Here is a 19,687-nt window from a genome sequence, read left to right on the forward strand (position 1 = left end):
GGAGTGGATGAAACATGCACATATCAAGGTGGGTCCACTGAGCTTTTTTCTGGGTTGTAGGAAATTCAAGTCTCCGGGAGATCCATTGGGTCCCACCGAGGCCTGCAATAGAACAGTAAAAACTAAAAACTAAAGTTACATCGATAAGTCAGTTAATGGACGGTAAGGATTGGACGGTTCCATCACCAAGAGTGGGCCCACCGTTGTCTTCGAGGTTTCGGTGAGTACAATTTCAGAAGTCCCGCGGACTACATCGAACTGATTTAAAATGAAATTAGGGCATTTTTCTCCACATACATCTAAAGGCTCCACGGAGACGAGAGGAAATAATCAGGGGCTATCAATGCAATTCCCCTGCTTCTTCTTTTCACAGAACTAGAGTTTCTCTTCCATCTCTTCTCCCAAAACCCTAACCCTAATATCTCTATACCAAACCTTCATTTCTCTCGTAAAATCATACCTCCAATGGTGCGATCCAACGGTGCCAGGCTCGCCTACTGGTTCGCGCGCAGGTCTCTCTCATCCAAGCTTCTCGAAGATTCTCCAATCATCGTAAGCCTCCCTATCTTCTTCCTATTTCTTTTCGAATCTCCTTCGGTGGCATAACTGTAATTTCATGCCATTCCTTCAAAGGATTCAACGCGGCGGGGATTCGTTTCCGGAATCTGCAATTCGCGCCGGGTCTTGGGAAGTGGGGATTCGGAGACAGGTTGGTTTTTATTTTTTAATTTTTATTTTTGTGATGTTTGAGCTAATTAGGATTAAAATTCTCATGAATTTTGATTCGATTTTTCTGGTTTTGTGGATTTTTTGGTTTGGGATTTGCTTTTATCGAGCAGTGAAACAGAGGAATGGGATATGGAGCGGAGGATTGGATTGCAATTTGGGTGCAAAGAGATCGATTCATGCCACAGGTATTTGAAAATTTTGTTTTTGTTTTACATATATTATATATTGAATTGATAATCACATAATAGCCACTTCTTTTTTACTTTTTGAATGATCACATTACAACTTCGCACTATCACATTATCATAATAAGTGGAGAGGGTGGGTGTTAGAAGTTGTTCCCTGTTCGCATGCATATGTATATGTGTCCATTAATTTATTTTTGAGTAAATGATTATTTATTTAATTAAATTTTTTTTTTTTTTGGGCTTAGGATGGAGGTCGATGGCAACAAGAGATTATTATGATGTTCTCGGAGTGAGCAAGAATGCAAGTCCATCAGATATCAAGAAAGCTTATTATGCGGTAGGTTTTAGTTTTTCATATATATATATATATATATATATATATATATGTATTTTACGTATCTTATATTGTGTACGTGGAACTTAACAAATAACATCTTCAACTACCAAGAGGAACAAAAAAGGAAAAAAGCAAAAAAAGAAGACTTCGTTTGCTTGCCTGAAGATGGCTGATCAATTATGTGGATAAATAGTCGAATTACTATCTAGCCATCTGATAACTAGGAAAAGTTCTCCAGTTGGGCAAACTTAGCCATCCAATTATTTCCTTGCAAATGAATGGTTAATTTAGCTCTTGAATGCCAATTGGCTCATGCTTAGTGTTTAGGACATTGGTTGGCATTGTTTAGGTTTCATTGTTTCTTATTGCCTGAGTATAATATTCTCTTTGAGGAATTATAAGGTCCCGTTGCATCGGAACATGACTAGTGCCCTGATGCACAAGTTGGTACAAATGGGGCACATGGCTTGTGAAAGATGTTGATCTGATTGGCCCTACCATGGATGGGAGATCCCCCCCCGCCAAATCTACCGGATTAGAGGTTCCTAACCCTTTGGCCTATCATCATGATCATCAAAGCCTTATCCCAACTAATCAAGGTCAGCTACACGAATCCTGTTGCCATTCCACTCGATCATGGACCATATCCTTAGATAAATCATAGGTCCTCGAGTCCTTTCTTACAACCTCCACCCATGTCCTTTTCGGTCTTACCCTTGTCGAGCCTTCAACTTGAATTGCCTCACTCCTAACGGGTGTAGTTCTTGGTCTCTGTTGCACATGGCCAAACTATTTAATTGTATTTTGTCTCAACTTGTTACCTATTGGTGCTACTCCTAAGTTTCCTCGAATGCATTCATCCCTAGTTTTATCCTTGTCTTGCTACTTGTTAGAGTATGGGCTAGCATTTCTAGTCAATTTGTGGAGTACAATTAGGGGAGGGAGTGTGTTTGTAGGTTTGTGGTACTGGAGAGTACCATACAATTGTGGAGAGATCTTGCTTATCTGATTAGATATGTTAATATCTTCGTATCTTTGACTACGAATAAAGGACTTGCGAGAGGAACATAATAAGTCTCCAATTTCTCCCGAGTCCATTATTTATAGTCTAAGATACGAAGGGATTAACATCTCATTAGGTAATCATGTATCTCATCGGATTAAGAGAAGCCAAGATCTCTCCACAATGGTATGATACTCTCAAGTACCGCATAGCTACAGCCTACATATACCCTCACTCCCCTAACCATACTCTACACATGCATTGGAAACGAGAGCACCATACCATTGTGGAGAGATCCTAGCCTATTGCAATATGATGAGATATGTTAATCTCTTTGTATCTTTAACTATAATAAAGGACTTGGGAGAGGGGACGTATCAAGTCTCCAATTTCTCCCGAGTCCTCTATTTTTAGTTAAATATAAAAAGAAATTAATATATCTCATTAGATAAAAAATATCTAATTAGATCAAGAAAAGCCAGGATCTCTCCACAATGGCATGGAACTCTCAAGCAATGTTTTCCTTATCGTTATCGTGTAATGTATTAGACCTTTGGGATATGGATACATATTGGTTATCACATAGAATATATCAGTTGTATTGCGTAACGTATCGTTGTCGTTAGGAAACATTGGGAAATTGGTCGGATTTTTCAATGAAACTCTAGGGATTGTTTAAAAAAACCCATCAATGCACACTTAAAAATCAAAACATTACAAAAAACAAGTACACAAGATAGACTTCATCTGCATGGGGTCCTAATCTATGCATTGTTTGATTGAACTAATGCAAGTATTTTCAAAATCCATTCATATCATTTATAAATGTAAGAAGGTATATATGGAAACACAAGCAATACATTCAAAAGCAAAAGAAGTATAAAGCTAGAAATACACGTGAATAATGTGTGCGGCTGTGGCTCAGACCCACACGGAGTTATGCGGTGGCTCAAAATCATCATCTCAATCTTGATAGGGCTAGGCATAGTACTGCTGTTCCACAAACCGACAATACTATTCTTAGGTCACAGTAGAAAGATACCAATGAAGATATTCTCTAATATAACGTTGGAACTCTTCCTCCCCGATTTGAGAAAATTTGGGGAAATTTTAAAAATTTCCCAATTTTCTACAAATCGGCCCATCTTCCCCTAGGTCCCAAAATTATGTTGTATGTGATGATGATGATTTCATCAAACACTCCTGAATACTCTAAAATGGGGGCCAATTGACCGCCGATTGAAGTGGAATTTTGGAAAATTTTTTTTTTTCACATTTTAACTAAAAAATATTTTTTTCCTGAAAATCCCCAAATTACCAAGAATCACTACATCAGATTATATGCATGTTTGATTTTGTGTTTGGACACAAAAATTGCAACCAATTTGTAAGAAATTGGGAAATTTTATTTTTTTCCAAATTTCGGCAACTCGGCTTATCTCTCCCAAATCTCAAAATTGAAGCTCCAAATCAATAGTTTTTTTTTAATGCAAAACATGAAGAATCATGGATTTGTAACAATTTAACACTGATTTAACACGATTTACAGCAAACAAAGAAGGGGTTGAAAAATGAAAATGCTCACTGGATTGAACAGGTGGGATATATCGGTACTACCTGTGCATTTCGTATTGCACACGTGGGATACAAGATATATCGTGGATATATTGGCCGATATTGTCGATACTGAAAACATTGCTCTTAAGTACCATGCACCTACATACACTCACTCCCCTAACTGTACTGCCCACATGCATTGGAAATGATACTTTATCCTCTAACACCACTCATTTGTCTCAACAGCCTCATTTGTGCTATGCTCATCCTATGAACATGTTGTTCTTTGATTGCCCAACATTCTTCTCTAACAAACCATGGCTGGTCTTATACCTATCTTATAAAATTTCCCCAGTTTCACTGGTGTGCAGCTCACATAGAACTCCGGAGGCTCATCTCTACTTCATCGACCCAGCTCTAGTTCCATGGAAAACATCTTTTTTCAACCTCATCACTTCCCTGCATTATTGACCCAAATATTGAAGTTGGTCATTTCGAGGTAGTCTTGGTCAACAATCTTAACTAATTCCTAACCCCTTGATCCATGGACGACAAATAGATAAGAGAGAAATGCTGCAACAGTTCAAAGAAAAGGCCATGGATTGTGATTGTCTAGCCAGAGTCTTTCAATCTGGAAAATGTATTGTTCACCCCCTATCGACAATGATTCCCACAAGATCAGTAGTCTAGATTGACAAATCATTGGGTATTTAGATTGTTCTGTCGATGGCATGTTGGAATGCTGATCAGTTGTGTAGGTCATTTTCTGGTAAAAGTTGACTGGATATTCTGCTCAAAACAGCCAAAATATTTGTCAGTATTATGATTTAATGGAAAATGAAGGATATATAATTAAAATGGTCAACTTTAGGCTTGACAGCTTGACGGCTCAGTTCTTATAAGCGGGCTTGACATCTTGGATGAGCATATATTTGTGCAACATGTCTTTAACTGATGCATGCTCTTGCAGCTTGCAAAGAAGCTTCATCCAGATACAAATAAAGATGATGCTGATGCCGAAAGAAAGTTTCAAGAGGTGCAGCGTGCCTATGAGGTATACTTTAGCTTTCAATAAGTTGTGAGTCAGCGATGTGCTATGATGCACTTTGTAAAGAATAAAATAGTGTCTTTCTATGTTTTCCTCAGGTTCTAAAAGATGAGGAGAAGCGATCACTATATGACCAGGTGTGTTGGTTAACTTCCTTTTACTAGTTATCCAAAATGTTGTGAAAATTGGAATACCATCATAAACCATTGGTGTTCAACCAAATCATTCTTGGAATTGTAAGATTTTACTGATATTTATTGAAAATTTAGGTGAATGTTAGAATATCATAAAAAAATATGGTATTGGTTAAATATCCATTTCCATTCGCATCCATTGATTAAGCAACAAAGATTCACACTGCGATATTTATACAAAAACCAAATTGTTAATGGAGTTGAACATCAGTTGTCTTTTTTTTTTAGTCACCTTTGAATCACATCAGTTGAAAATCGAGTTAAGCATTAGTTTTGTCATTCATCATCGATCATGGTTTCAGAAAGGTCCATCAATATAAAATGCATCTTAAGAAAATCGAAGATCCTTGTAGCTATATCCCCACAATGATATGATTCATATGAAGGTTTGTTTCTCTTATGTAGAGTCCTCTTGATTTGTAATTAGATAAACAAATTAATTGGTTCTGTCAGGCTAACTTTATTTGATGTAATATCACCTATGTCCACAAAAGGTGGTGAGATGATATATTGAGTAGTTGTGTCTAGGGCTCTTGATGCAAATGTATGCATTCCGTGTACCATATAGATTACTTCTGACCCCTTCCAAATATCCTACTACAGTACCAGAGTAAATATGATCTCCACCAGACATGTAATGCTTTAACGAGTACATGAAAGTGTATACCATAATTCTTGTCCATCAATAACTATTGTGAAGTGGCCTCTCTTGCTCAATTTGGGCAAACCTTGATACTGCATTGGAAAAGATGGATCGAAATCCTATTGACAGCTACAAATGTTTGCTTCCCTCCAAAGAAATCCATTGTTTACAAGAAATAGACAGGATTACACAACACAGTCAAATTCTTTCGGTAAGCATGCTGTATCAGCCTGATGAAAGGTACTAACTATTCAAACGAGCTTATCTTCTCTAATGTTTCTCTAACAAATCCCATGTGGCCTTCTTATCATGCTTGCAGTTTTGTTAATAGGATTAGCATTAGAGGTTTGTGCTCAACCTAGAGTCCAATGGTTGTACCTTTTTTATTGTTAAAAAATATTACTATATCTTTTGAATGGCGCGCTAAACACAAATATTGGGCATAAAGTATATGAAAGAAAAAGAGGCAGCTGCTACCACAAATTGAAGGAGAAGCCAAGAGATCTCGTTAAATTTTGTTTTATTTAGAATGTTGACTCAACTTCAGTTTACATGTCAGAAAGAAACTGGAAAACTCTTTACATGCTCCCAATTTTCTCCAAGTAATCTTCTAAATGATGCAGGGACATGTGATGGCCTAACCTTAAATGCATGTATAATCAGGTTAAAGAGATTCGAATAATAAAATTAATCAACTAACTATTTTCAATCAAGGGGATTAAGCAAATCTCAACACAGAGATGAAATCATTCCGTCAGGCCCCTTAGCATCACGTAAACAGTAAAAAAATAGAGGACCTAGGGATATGAGGATATCCCAGATCTAGCATAAGCCAGTCCACAGTCAAGTTTGGATCCGATTCTCCTGACTAGCCATCTCTCTTTTCCGTTTAAACCAAAAGGGAATATCCAAAGAGGAACGAAAGATATGAATAAGATATGGGTTCGAGATGAAAAGAAGTACGGATTCTAGGGCATCAAAGAAAAGAACACGACTGATTCTTACATTTTGCTGCACCTCGAAGATCTGGAAAGAGGGAAAATCTGAAACCGGAGCGGAATCCTCAAACTGTTAAGGGCCAGTTCTGAAAACCTAATCTCTTTGGTAAAAGAGGAAGAAAGCATACAAATTCTCATTCATTCAATAATAAAATAGGGTTTCTCATAGCGTATATACAAGTCACGGAAAAAAAAGTGCACTAAAGCCCTTGAAAATAGGGAAAAGAACAAAAAAAGACACCTAAAACTAAAATACCCTCGTGACAGGGTGTGATAGGCCGGCGGTCAGGGTGCAGTCATGCCACTCTTGCACTCGTAGCGCGTTAGAAAATGGGTCCGATGGACCCCACGTCCATCCACATCAACTCTTCCGCTCAAGTATTTTGTTGGCGACGCCTCCTCTGGTGCACTCTTAAGGGGTGTGCCACTGATGTCCGCATCAATTCTCCCCAGGTAGGAAGAATTTGCCACGAGAGAAAGTGAACTTCTGTATCTCTCGAGAAAATCGGGGTTGATGCGCTGCAGCTCCATCTCTGTGATTCAAGAGTATCACAAGAGTTATCTGTAACGGTCCTGTTCCTCTGTAACGGTCCTGTTCCTTCACTTGACTAGGAATTTCTGGAAACCCTCAGAGCGAGTGGAAACCGTGGAGTCCAAAATTTCCCCTATCTTGTCTATTGTCGGTGCAGGCGGAAGAGAATGTAAGATGGGTACAGGAAAGTCAGGCTGTGGGGGGGGCAAGAAACAGGGGAACTAGTAGATAGAGGTGATGACTCGTGATAGGAAACTAGATTTTACACATTAAATGTGGAACTGATGCCCATGGTAGCAGGGATATCAACAACATAAGAATTAGACCCCCAACCTTTTTACAATTTTATGTGGGCCTCTGCTACGGGCATAAAGCTTCTTCACGGATCTAGGTAGAAACCGATCAGACCTAATACGCACCATGACGTCATCTCTAGGTTGAAATTCCCTAAAACTCATGTGAGTGTCAGTAGAAAATTTATAATGTTCATTACTTGAATTTAATCTTCCTCCTGATCTCACTATGTAATGCATGTAAATGCTAGGCGAAGGACCCCTAACTCTGAAGGACGTAGTGGTGTAACCATGGGGATCAAATCCATGGGGGCTTGGCGTCTAAGACCTAAAACAATTTCAAACAAGCTCATTCCTGTCGACCTGTTCACCAAAGAATTATACGCGAACTCTGTTGTGGGAAAAACAATGACCCAGGTCCTTTGGTGGTCTTTAACCAGACATCTCAACAAATTCCCTAAGCTACGGTTTACTGCCTTTGTTTGACCATCCGACTGGGGATGATATGCTGAAGAAAACTAGAGCCTCGTATCCAAAAGATGCCAGAGAGTTCCAAAAATAACTAGTGAACTTAGTATCTTTGTCGGACATCATGGATCTAGGTACTCCACGAAGTCTCACAACCTCTTGAAAGAATAACTTAGTAACGTGGGAGTCATATGAAGTCTTATAACAGGGTAGGAAATGGACCATCTTAGAAAACCGATCAACAACCACAAGTATGGTATCGTGCTTACAAATAGTCTTAGGAAGCCCAAGCACGAAGTCCATACTGACTCTTGCCACGGGGCATGTGGAATTGGTAAAAGATTATATAAACCTATATTTTGTTTCATCTGCTTCACCAGTTGACATATCCGACACTGCCCTACAAACTTAGCCACATCTTGCTGGAAATTAGGCCAATAAAAACGATTAGACACAAGGGCAACTGTTTTATCTCAACTAAAGTGACTTGCCATCCCTCTAGCATGCAGTTCCTAAAATAGAAAATCACGGAGGGATGTGTGTGGGATACAGAGCTTGTCCTCTCTAAAAAGATATCCATTTGTACGGATGAACACTGCACTCCTCGAGGGCGGGTCACTAGACAATGACACATAAATGATCCCAAAATCAGAACAATTTAAGTACTCACCCTTGAGTTGCTCAAAGCCTGTAACTTCAATGCTTATGGACCGCAGTGTCATGACAAGACGACTAAACTCGTCAGCAACCTTATTCTCTTTTTTGGCCTTGTGCTTAAGCACAAACGTGAACTCTTGAAGAAATTGTGCCCCACTTGGCATGCTTATGGCTCAACTTCTTTTGAAAATTCAAATATTTCAAGGCCTCATGATCAGAGAACATGACGAATGTTTGCGGTAATAAATAATGCCGCCAATGGCGCAATGATTGCACAACCGCATAGAACTCTTTGTCATAAGTGGAGTAGTGTTGTTTAGCCTCGTTCAGCTTCTCATTGAAAAATGCCACAGGATGTCCCTCTTAGCTTAACACTCCGCCTATGGCAATTCCTGACGTGTCATATGCTACCTCAAAGACTTTGGCAAAGCCAGGTAGACGCATGATTGACACGTCCGTCATCTTCTTTTTAATTTCTCAGAAAGCCCGCACCGCAGTTTGTCCATTGAAACTTTCCTTTTCGTATGCAATTTGTGATGAGAGCCATAATCGAGCTAAATCCACAGATAAACCGCCAATAGAACGTAGTTAGGTTGTGAAAGCTTCGCATGTCGTGTATGGTACGCGGCCCATGCCAATTGACAATGGCCTTGACTTTCTCGGGGTCTGCAGACATACCCTCTGATGACACAATCAACCCTAGGAAGATAACTCAGGAGGTCAAGAAGGAACATTTTTTGAGGTTCGCATATAGCTTTTCTGCGCGCAAGGTGCTGCAGACCCGCCTCAAGTGCTCGATGTGCTAGCTAGGGGATGTACTATAGATGGGGATATCATCGAAGTACACAACTAAAAACTTGCCCATAAAAGGGTCACAACACCGGGGTCATCACCTTCATAAATGTACTTGGGGCATTGGTTAACCCGAAGGGCATAACTAACCACTCGTATAGCCCGCCTTTCGTCTTGAAGGCAGTCTTCCATTCATCTCCTGGGCGAACACGGATTTGGTGATAACCACTCTTGAGGTGAATTTTCGAAAAGATAGCAAAGACGACCATAATGGGAAACCAATACTTGGCAGTGATCTTGTTTATGGCTCTACTATCGACACACATGCGCCACGTGCCGTCTTTCTTGGGCGTAAGAAGCGCAGGCACGACGCATGGGCTCAGACTCTCATGAATGAATCCTTTTTTAAGCAATTCATCCCCCTGCCTTTTCAACTCGGCATGCTTGGTGGGGTTCATTCTATAGTGAGAGAGGTTTGGTAGGGTAGCCCTTGGGATGAGATCTATCGCATACTGAATGTCTCGCATCGGTGGAAGCTCGTCTGAAAGGTATTCAAGGAAGACATCCTGAAACTTCTCTAGGATCGGACGAACCTCTTGGGGTATCCCCATAGCAACTTCGAGTGCTCTCCCTAACCAGTTGGCCCTACACCATAGTCCCCGCCTTGGTCTCTCTCAAACTCCTTAGCATTTATGATGTGGAGATACTTCGATTGAGGCGCCCTTTGACTCTTAGAACCAATTGGGGATGCAACATCTTTCGCTTCCGTGGACGATTTGGGAGGGAGCGGGCTCATGACAAGCTTCTTTCTTTCATACTTAAACACAATTATTCGTACGCTGAATATCATGACATCTTTGTGCTAGAGCCATGGCTTTCCCAATATGATATGACTAGCGTCCATAATGACCACATCACATCATAACTTGTCCTTTGTATTGTCCAAACTCATTCGGAACAAGGCATCGCTGGGTCACAGGGAGGGATGTCACATCCACTTAAGAAACTCCGAATGGGGTTGGGGTGAGGTATTGGCTTCAACACCAGGCGACTCAAAGTAACTAGAGAAATTACATTCTCATAGCTTTTGTTGTCTATGATCACTTTGTAGCTCTTTTGTCAAAACTTGGCATAAGTGTGGAAAATGGTGGTTCTGCACCAATCTTCATTTTCCTTCACATGGGTCAAGGCGCACCTCACCACTGCAAGTGGGGTAGTCTCCACGGTATCATTCTCGACATCACAAGTCAGCTCAAGGGGTTAGATAATGATCTCCTCATCATCTTGGTTACCTTCAACTTTATTTGCCACTTCTTCTTTTGTGTGGTGTTCAGAAACAAAGGCAATGCGCCCACCCTTGTTTGAACACTCCGCGACGATGTGACCCATGCCACCACAACGGTAGCACTGCCTTGGCATTGCGGGCCTATTACTTGGTCTAGCCGCGTTGTTACCTCGATTTCTGTTGATTGGCTGGCTGGGTACTAGGTCGAGCTCTGGGTTGATTTTCGATCTAGGGTCTCGCTCCCTGCAGCGCTACTCTAGGCACAATAGGTCGAAGATCAAGTGCCCTCACATTGGACTGGCGCACACAATGCTCCATTTCCTGCACCGCCTGGTAAGCATGTTCTAGACTAGTGACCATGTGAAGCGTGAGCTCTCGCTAAAGTTAGGGCCTGAAGCACATACGGAAATGGGAGAGAACCACAATAGGGTCCTCATCCACATCTCACCTCATCATGTGTTCATCGAACTCAGCAGTGTATTCTGTCACCGTCATGGATCCTTGGTGCAAAGTGTGCCATTGATCGAACAACCTCTGCCTGTAAGAAAGGGGAACATACTTATCTCGCAACAACTCTTTCATCTCAATCCAAAAGAGAACTGGCCCCTCTCCAGATCGCTCGTGGCAGCACTCCACATTTCCCCAATATAGTTTTGCTTGGCCCACCAATTTCATCTTTGTGAACCTGACCCGTCGTGGGTTTGGCAGACTACGCCACTCAAAGAAGTGGTTCATGTCTGCTAACCAGTCGGAAAAACTTTTGGGTCCAATATCCCATCAAAACTGGGGGCGTCAACCTTGATACCCTTCATAACCCTAGCGACAGGGTCCTCGTGCTCATGGTATTTCTGAGGTTGTTGAAGACGCACCCCACTATGGCCCTCTCATTGGGTGGGAAGAACAGGATCATGATTGTGTGTGAGTGATAATGGATCCCACCATGGCCCTCTCATTGGGTGGGAAGAACAAGATCATGATTGTGTGTGAGTGATAATGGATATACCCCATCGTGTCCGTTGCTGGGCCCACAGGCCTGGCCTACGCCCAAATCATCCCTAGGCAGATCAGGGTCCACAACTTGGGACTGATCGACAACCCAGTGTCGGGGGTCGCTTGGGCACCACCTACAATGGCGGTTGGAGTACCGGCCTCTGAACACAACTCTCTCATCTAGACGCGTGAACCTACCATCCTGATGCGCAAACTGGTGCGCGATCTCATCCCTCAAGGTTCAAAACTGTTGATTCATTCTCTTAATTAGGCCCTTCATAGCCTTGGCAAATTGATCGGAGTCCATTGTGTAATGGAGACCCAATCCATGACTAGTGCGCATGGGCATACACTGGGAATGAAAAGTGACAGGTCCTAGATCTAGATGCGCAAAGGGGTAAAAAAAATATAAATGTTGATACCAGCGCAATACAACTAACCTATATGGCCTAAATCTATATGCGGACACAACAAAACCTAGGAAAAGGGCAGAGCGCCCTAAAGCTCTACGATTTTACAATTTGGGTTAAGGGGTTCTTTAGTAAAATTTCATCACAAAGATTGTCGACAGACTGACCTACTATAAAAACATGGCTCTGATACCAAAACTGATGCAGGGACATGTGATGGCCTAACCCTAAATGCATGTATAATCAGGTTGAAGAGATTCAAATAATAAAATTTATCAACTAACTATTTTCAATTAAGGAGATCAAGCAAACCTCAACACAGATGAAATCATTCCGTTAGGATCATGCCCCTTAGCATAAAATCACGTAAATAGTAAAAAAAATAGAGGACTTAGGGATATGAGGATATCTAAGATCTAGCATAAGCTAGTACACAATAAAGTTTGGATCCGATTCTCCTGACTAATCATCCCTCTTTTCTGTTCAAACCAAAATGGAATATCCAGAAAGGAACGAAAGAGATGAAGAAGATATGGGTTCGAGATGAAAGAAAGTACGGATTCTAAGGCATCAAAGAAAAGAAGACGACTGATTCTTACCTTTTGTTGCACCTCGAAGATCTAGAAAGAATGAAAATATGAAATTAGGGTGGAATCCTCAACACCCAAGGGCTAATCCTGAAACCCTAATATCTTTGGTAAAAGAGGAAGAAAGCATACGAATTCTCATCATTCAATAATAAAATAGGGTTTCTCACAGTGTATATATAAACCACGGAAACAAAAAAAAAAAAAACAGAAAGTGCACTAAAGCCCCTACAAACAAGGAAAAGAACAAAAAGTAAGCCTAAAACTAAAACACCCGCACGACAGGGTGCGATGGGCCTGCGGTCAGGGTGCAGTCATGCAACTCCTGCACTCGTAGCGCGTCAAAAAATGGGTCCGATGGATCCGGCGTCCATCCACATCAACTCCTCTTCGGTAATCTGTCGGCGACGCCGCCTCCTCTAGTACATGCTAAAGGCTGTACCACTGATGACCGCATCACTAAATGCAAGGATCATAGTTATACTCCCATTGAGATCTCCACAGTTTGCCAACTTGAATTGTGAGAATGAACATTCATGCAAGCATCTACGGAGGCCAACTCCATTGTTGAAGGGGTAGTTGAGGAAGTTGTACATAAGGAAACGATGCTTTGGAGTATCTAAAGGTCATTCTCAAGCATCCACCTTGGACTTTGGAAGTGTTACAAGTCACAACTCGCAAAATAATAGGGTGCCATTGGTAACCTGAGGTCAATAATTGGGTGATTTACCCATCCTCCTGAAACCTTGGGTCAACTTGGTTGTAATGCTCTCTCAGCAAGTTTGCTCAATACTTTTAAAGGATAGGGCTTTTACTTGACACAACTTTCTCTCAAAATGAAGCTTTAAGAGACTCATTAACTCGAACAGAGAATTGCATAGTAGGTGATAAAGAAACTACCATCGTATCCAACCATCGATCGGGTCCATTCTTTCAAACATGTTGTGAAGAGATTATATTATAATTATATTCCTCTCCTTCCTAAACCTTTTGTTCAAATCTAAGCACTTGCAAGCTACTAGAGTATTGTCAATTTCCAAAATCTGTCTACCTCACAACCCTGGCTTATGAAATCATCCTTATACAATACCGAGTTGGTGAGGCACTAGAATTTAGAGGCTAAAAATAGCATAACCAAGATGGAACATTTCTACTGCAACTTTAGTAGGAACAGTTGTAGAGGTGAGGCTTTAGTAAAAATCAATGATTAAGAGAGTCCTCAAAGTGGTGAGCTTTGTTATCTTGGTATTTAAAAGGATCCGGTTATTTAAGGAGTTTCCAATAGAGTTAGAGCTAGGCGGATGAAGTGGAGAAATGCTTCTGAAGTGTTATTTGATTACTGCATGCCTATGAAACTTAAGGTAAACTTTTTTATAAGACAATTATTAGACTTGCTATGTACAGGGAGCAACATGTTGGCATAGAAGGTAACATGAGTAGAGATTGAGTGATGCAGAGATGTGGCTCTAGTTAAAATCGATGGTAAAGAGATTTCTCAAAGTGATTAGTTTTGTCATCTTGGCCTTTTTATTTATTATTCATTAGGATGGGGAAGTTGAGGGATGAGTTTCCAATAGAATTGAATCTGGGTGGATGAAGTGGAGAAATGCTTCTTGAGTATATTGTTATCATGGCCAGTGTTCGAAATATCAGTATCGCACAATGTATCGCACCCTTGAGATACAGATACGTATCGGTTATCGCACGGGATATATCGTTTGTATCGCATAGTTTATCGCACTTTTTGGGAAACATAGGGAAACATTGGGAAAATGGTTGAATTTTTTAATGAAACTTTGGGGATTGTTAAAAAACCCCTTAATACACACTTTTAAATCATATCATCTCAAAAAAAATATACACATAATAAGTTTCCTTTGTATAGGGTCCTAAGCCATGCGATGTTTAACTGAACTAATGCAACTATATTAAAATTGGATGCATGATATTTATAAATATATTATAGTCATGTATGAAAACACAACCAATTCATTGAAAAGACAAAGAATAACTGAAAAAGTAAATTTTGAGAAATATACTTATGATTAATGGGGATATGAAGTGACGTCACCAAGTTCTGAAGGGCCCACCATGATGTATGTGTTGTATCCACATCGTCCATCCATTTGAAGATATCATTTTAGGCCATGAGAAAAAGAATGAGTCAGATCCAAAGCTCGAGTGGACCCCACCACAGAAAACAGTGGAGAGAGTGATGCCCACCATTAAAAATTTCTAAGGGCCACAAAAGTCTTTGATCAAGCTGAAAGTTGTTTTTTCCCTTTTTTCATGTCTGACTTAACTTATAAACAGGTTGGATCTCAGATAAACATCATAGTGGACCCATGATCAGGGTTTCAAGGGTGGGCGTCCCTCTCCCCACTGTTTTCTATGGTGGGGTCCACTCCAGATTTGGATCTGACCCATTCTTTGTCTCGTGCCGTAATATGATCTAGCCAAATGGATGGACGGTGTGGATACAACACATATATCATGGTGGGCCACACAGAACTTGGTGACGTCACTTTAGTAGCCGGTCTGGCTACGCGTCCTGAGAATCCAAGGACGCGGATTTCTTGCGCAAGCCATTTGCAGGAAGTTCCGGCGCTGAAAACTTAAATGGGGCCCAACGTGATGTTTGTGAGTAATCCACTCCGTCCATCCGTTTTTTGAGATCATTTTAGAACAAAGAGCCAAAAATGAACAGGATTCAATTTTCAAATGGGCTGAAACCGTAAGGATTGAACATCCACAGTCGAAATATTCGTGGGGCCATAAAAGTTTTGAATCAGGTTAATATTTGTGATTTCAGTTCATCTCAGATCCGTGGGCCCAACCATAATGTATTTGTTTCATCCATTCCGTTCATCCATTTTTATGGATCATTTTAGTGCCTGATACAAAAAATTATAGGGATATGATCGCATGTGGACCACACCACAGGAAAACAATAATGATTGGATATCCACCATTAAAATCCTCCTAAGGCCCACTGTACTGTTTATTTGACATCCAATCTGTTGATTGGGTCATAAAGACCCAGATGAAGGGAAAAAATAAATATCTAGTTGGATGACAAACAAACATCACTGTGGGCCTTAAAAAGGTTTCAACGGTAGAAATTAACAGTTCCACTGTTTCTTGTGGTATGGTCCACTTGAGTTGTGGATATGGTTCAATTTTGGGCTGAACACCTAAAATGATCGGTAAAAACGAATGGACGGCATGGATAAACCACATGCAATCACGGTGGCCCAACAGAGTTTACTCGGTACCAGCGTACCATGTCGCCCGTCATTGACGGAAACGTCATTGACGGAAACGGATTGGCTACTCCACCAGCCAATGGCTGATGGTCGGTGCTCTGTGGGCCCCACCATGATGTATGTGTTTCATCCATGACGTCCATCTATTGTTATATATCATTTTATGATATTACACAAAAAATTAGATATATTCCAATATCAACTGGACCACATTACAGGTAACAGTGTGGAATGAACGTTGACCATTAAAAACTTTTTGGGGTCCATAAAAGTATTGGATCTAGCTGATATTTGTTTTTTCCCTTCATCTCGGTCTTTATGACCTAATCAATAGATTTGATGTCAAATTAAAAGTACAGTGGGCCTTAGGAGGATTTAAATGATGGATATCCAATCACTATTGTTTTCTTGTGGTGTGGTCCACCTGAGATTTGTAACCCTCTAGTTTTTGGGATAGAGCCATAAAATGATCTTTAAAAATGGATGAACGGAATGGATGAAATAAATACATTATTGTGGGGCCCACAAAGCACCGACCACATCCAATCTGTTTCCGTCATTGACGGCCCCAATGCCACGTGACCAACTTACGTGGGTCCCACCATGATGTATTTTTTATATCCACATCGTCTATACATTTGAAGAGATCATTTTATGGCATGAGCCAAAAAATGGGTCAGATCCAGAGCTCGAGTGGACCCCACCATAGAAAACAGTGGAAAGAGTGACTCCTTTAAGGTGGGCCCTTAAAATTCCTAAATTTAGGGATCAACCTCTTAAATTAGATGGGAAAACGAATGGATGGCGTGGATAGACTACATACATTAAAGGTTGGCCCAACTGAGTTTATTGAGTACGATAAGAGCGTACTCCATAGCCCACCGCACAATCAAAAACCCCTTTTCACCCCATCTCCACGCCCTTCTTCTTCATTTTCCCTCTCCTTCACGCACGCGGAGGTTCCGACGATCGCGGCGACGACGATTCTCGTTCCGGAGGAAGGGGTTCCTCAATCTGGTCCGATTTCTCGCCAGAATCTCCGAGAAATCCCCACAGATATATCGTAATGGCCCACCTCCGATCACCAATCTTTGCGGGTACTCTCCGATTTCTCCTTTTTTTCTCTAATTCAAATTTTTTTTATTCTCCACCCAAACGCATGGCGATATCGTGCGATATCTAAATTTTTGTATTTTTGGTATCTTCCGGGTGTTATCGCCCGGGTATCGTCTCGTTGGGGGCCGATAACGATAATATCGGCCGATAGTATCGATATTTCGAACACTGATCATGGCATGCTTATGAAATTTAAGTGAAAATTTTATATGACAATTATTTAACTTGCTTTGTTACATGGAGCAATGTGCTGGTGAGTTAGAAGGTAACATGAGTAGAGATTTGAGTGATGTAGAGTGAGGATGTTGAGATGGAGGTACTAGAAAAAATACAATTGATAATGACATCATTCAAAGTATCGCAATACTCAATAAGAGAAATGATGGAGAGTAGATTGGATGGTTTGGTCATGTGCAACAAAGACTGTGAAGGCTCTAATGAGAGGAATATTGATGCAGATGGAAGGGCCTTAAAAGAGGATGAGATTAAAAGCTTGAAAGGATGTTGGTTGAGGTGGTGAGAATTGATAATGACATCATTCAAAGTATCGCAATACTCAATAAGAGAAATGATGGAGAGTAGATTGGATGGTTTGGTCATGTGCAACAAAGACTGTGAAGGCTCTAATGAGAGGAATATTGATGCAGATGGAAGGGACTTAAAAGAGGATGAGATTAAAAGCTTGAAAGGATGTTGGTTGAGGTGGTGAGAATTGAGAAGGGAGATGAAGGCTTACTCACTACCAAGGATAGAGACTTAGATGGGAATGATTGAATGAACATCGTTTCACAAAACTGAACTTAAATGGCCACGATAGTGATGATGATGGTTGAGTCAGGAACAAAACAAGTCAAGCGTGCAAGCATTCATCAATTATCACCAAGAATGAACAACTTGGGATGAGTCATTTTGGGTTTGGTTTTGCCATTTAACTCATTCTAGGATTATATCCTCATTTTATATTTCATCAAATCTTTTCTTACGATCTCCACCCATGTACTTATAGGCCCTTCCCTTGCCACGAAAATAGCAGAACCAAGCTGGAGTATCTGGAGTGCAACTTTGGTAGGAACAATAATAGAGGAGAGTCTCTAGTTAAATCAATGATCAAGGCAATCCTCAAAGCAGTAGTTTTGCTATCTTGGCTTTCTCATTCAAAAGGATGGGGAAATTGAGGATGAATTTTTTTATATCATTAAAACTAGGTGGATGAAGGGGAGATAGTTTATGAAGTATTATGTGATCACTACATGCCAATGAAACTTATGGGGAAATTTTATAATCAATTATTTGCACTACCATGTTAGATGGGGCAACATGTTGAACAATTAGAGGGTAACATGAGCAGAGATCGAGCAATGTGGAGATGAGGACATTGAGATGGAGTTAAGACTAAGAAGATCGTATTAAGAATGAAGTCATTCAAAATATTATGGCAGTCAATGAGAGAAAATGATGGAGAGCAAATTTAGGTGGTTTGGTTATGCACAACAAAGGCTAGAGAAGGTTTTGATGAGGGAAACATTACGAGGACTGAGGATTGAAGGCATAATATACAAAAACGGTTACGTAATGGCCGTTACATAATGGTAATAATGGTGCATGTTGTGCGACACGGGGCCATAACACCTGATTTGAAAATAAAAGGCCTGTAACGGTCCGATACGGCCACGTAATGGATAGGCCCATAGCAGGCTTATATGGATCCAATATCCTTTTTTTTAAAATAATATTGAAAATATTATTAAAAGCTAGAAACACCAAAAGAATATGAAAAAAACAAAAGAAAAAAAAAACAAACAAAGAAAACTAGACACCAAAGCACCAACAAAACAGAAAAACAACAAATAAAAGAGAGAGAAACAGAAACAAAGCATCAACAAAACAGAAAAACAACAAAGAAGAGAAACAGAAACAAACAAACAACCAGAAAAACAACTATACAACTCGAAACGGGGAACAAAGCCTTGACGATATAGACACTAAGGGGGAGGGGTGTGTTGATCTGAAGGCGGGAGGCCAAAAGACCAATCAATGACGTCTCTCAAGATCAGGGCTAACACCCGGGTATAAGAAGATGGGGAGTCTTGAAAAGTCTAGAGGTTTCTCTCCCTTTAGATGGCCCAGAAGATGGCAAGGATAAAGAGGCGCCATCAAGCTTTTCGAACTACACCACCATGAGCACCATGCTAAGCGAAAAGAAGGTTGCAAACGTAGGAACGTAACGACCATTACAGCACATATCACTATCATAAGGTTGATTGTTATGGCCACCATTACAGTTTACATTTTTCCCTTAGAAAAAAAATCAACCATTACAGGCCTTAATGGCTGTTACAGCTTGTATCTAGAGGTGTACACGAGTCGAACCGCGTCTAGCTTGGCACAACTCTACTCGGCTTGACCACTAGCTGACCCCAGCTCGAACTCGGCTCGGCTCGAGCCTGATTGGCTAGCTTGGTTCGGTTCGGTCAGTAGCTCAGGCCAGTTCAAGCCAAGATTGAGCCGAGTTCGCCTATGCAGCATTTTCACAAACACATGGACTGCACCTTCAAATTCTCACTGTTTGTAAAACAACAACAGTGGTTTTATAA

At 40.7% G+C, this 19,687-nt stretch overlaps 1 protein-coding gene across 2 annotated transcripts in view; it reads left to right on the plus strand.

Moving 5' to 3' along the window:
- Window positions 1-293: 293 nt before the first annotated feature.
- LOC131237511 (chaperone protein dnaJ GFA2, mitochondrial) overlaps window positions 294-19,687 on the plus strand; it is a 40,508-nt gene continuing 21,114 nt past the window's right edge. The window contains exons 1-6 of one of the 2 annotated variants that reach the window (XR_009167291.1): window positions 294-552; window positions 634-709; window positions 840-914; window positions 1,163-1,254; window positions 4,785-4,868; window positions 4,961-4,999. Coding sequence is in view for 1 of the 2 variants with exons in the window: in XM_058235332.1 (XP_058091315.1) it covers window positions 466-552; window positions 634-709; window positions 840-914; window positions 1,163-1,254; window positions 4,785-4,868; window positions 4,961-4,999 (453 nt within the window). In the remaining variant the exon portion in view is untranslated. The remainder of the gene's footprint in view (window positions 553-633; window positions 710-839; window positions 915-1,162; window positions 1,255-4,784; window positions 4,869-4,960; window positions 5,000-19,687) is intronic. The other variant, XM_058235332.1, reaches the window with a different exon arrangement.

This window comes from Magnolia sinica, chromosome 2 (assembly GCF_029962835.1).
Source record: "Magnolia sinica isolate HGM2019 chromosome 2, MsV1, whole genome shotgun sequence".
Lineage (NCBI taxonomy): Eukaryota > Viridiplantae > Streptophyta > Magnoliopsida > Magnoliales > Magnoliaceae > Magnolia > Magnolia sinica.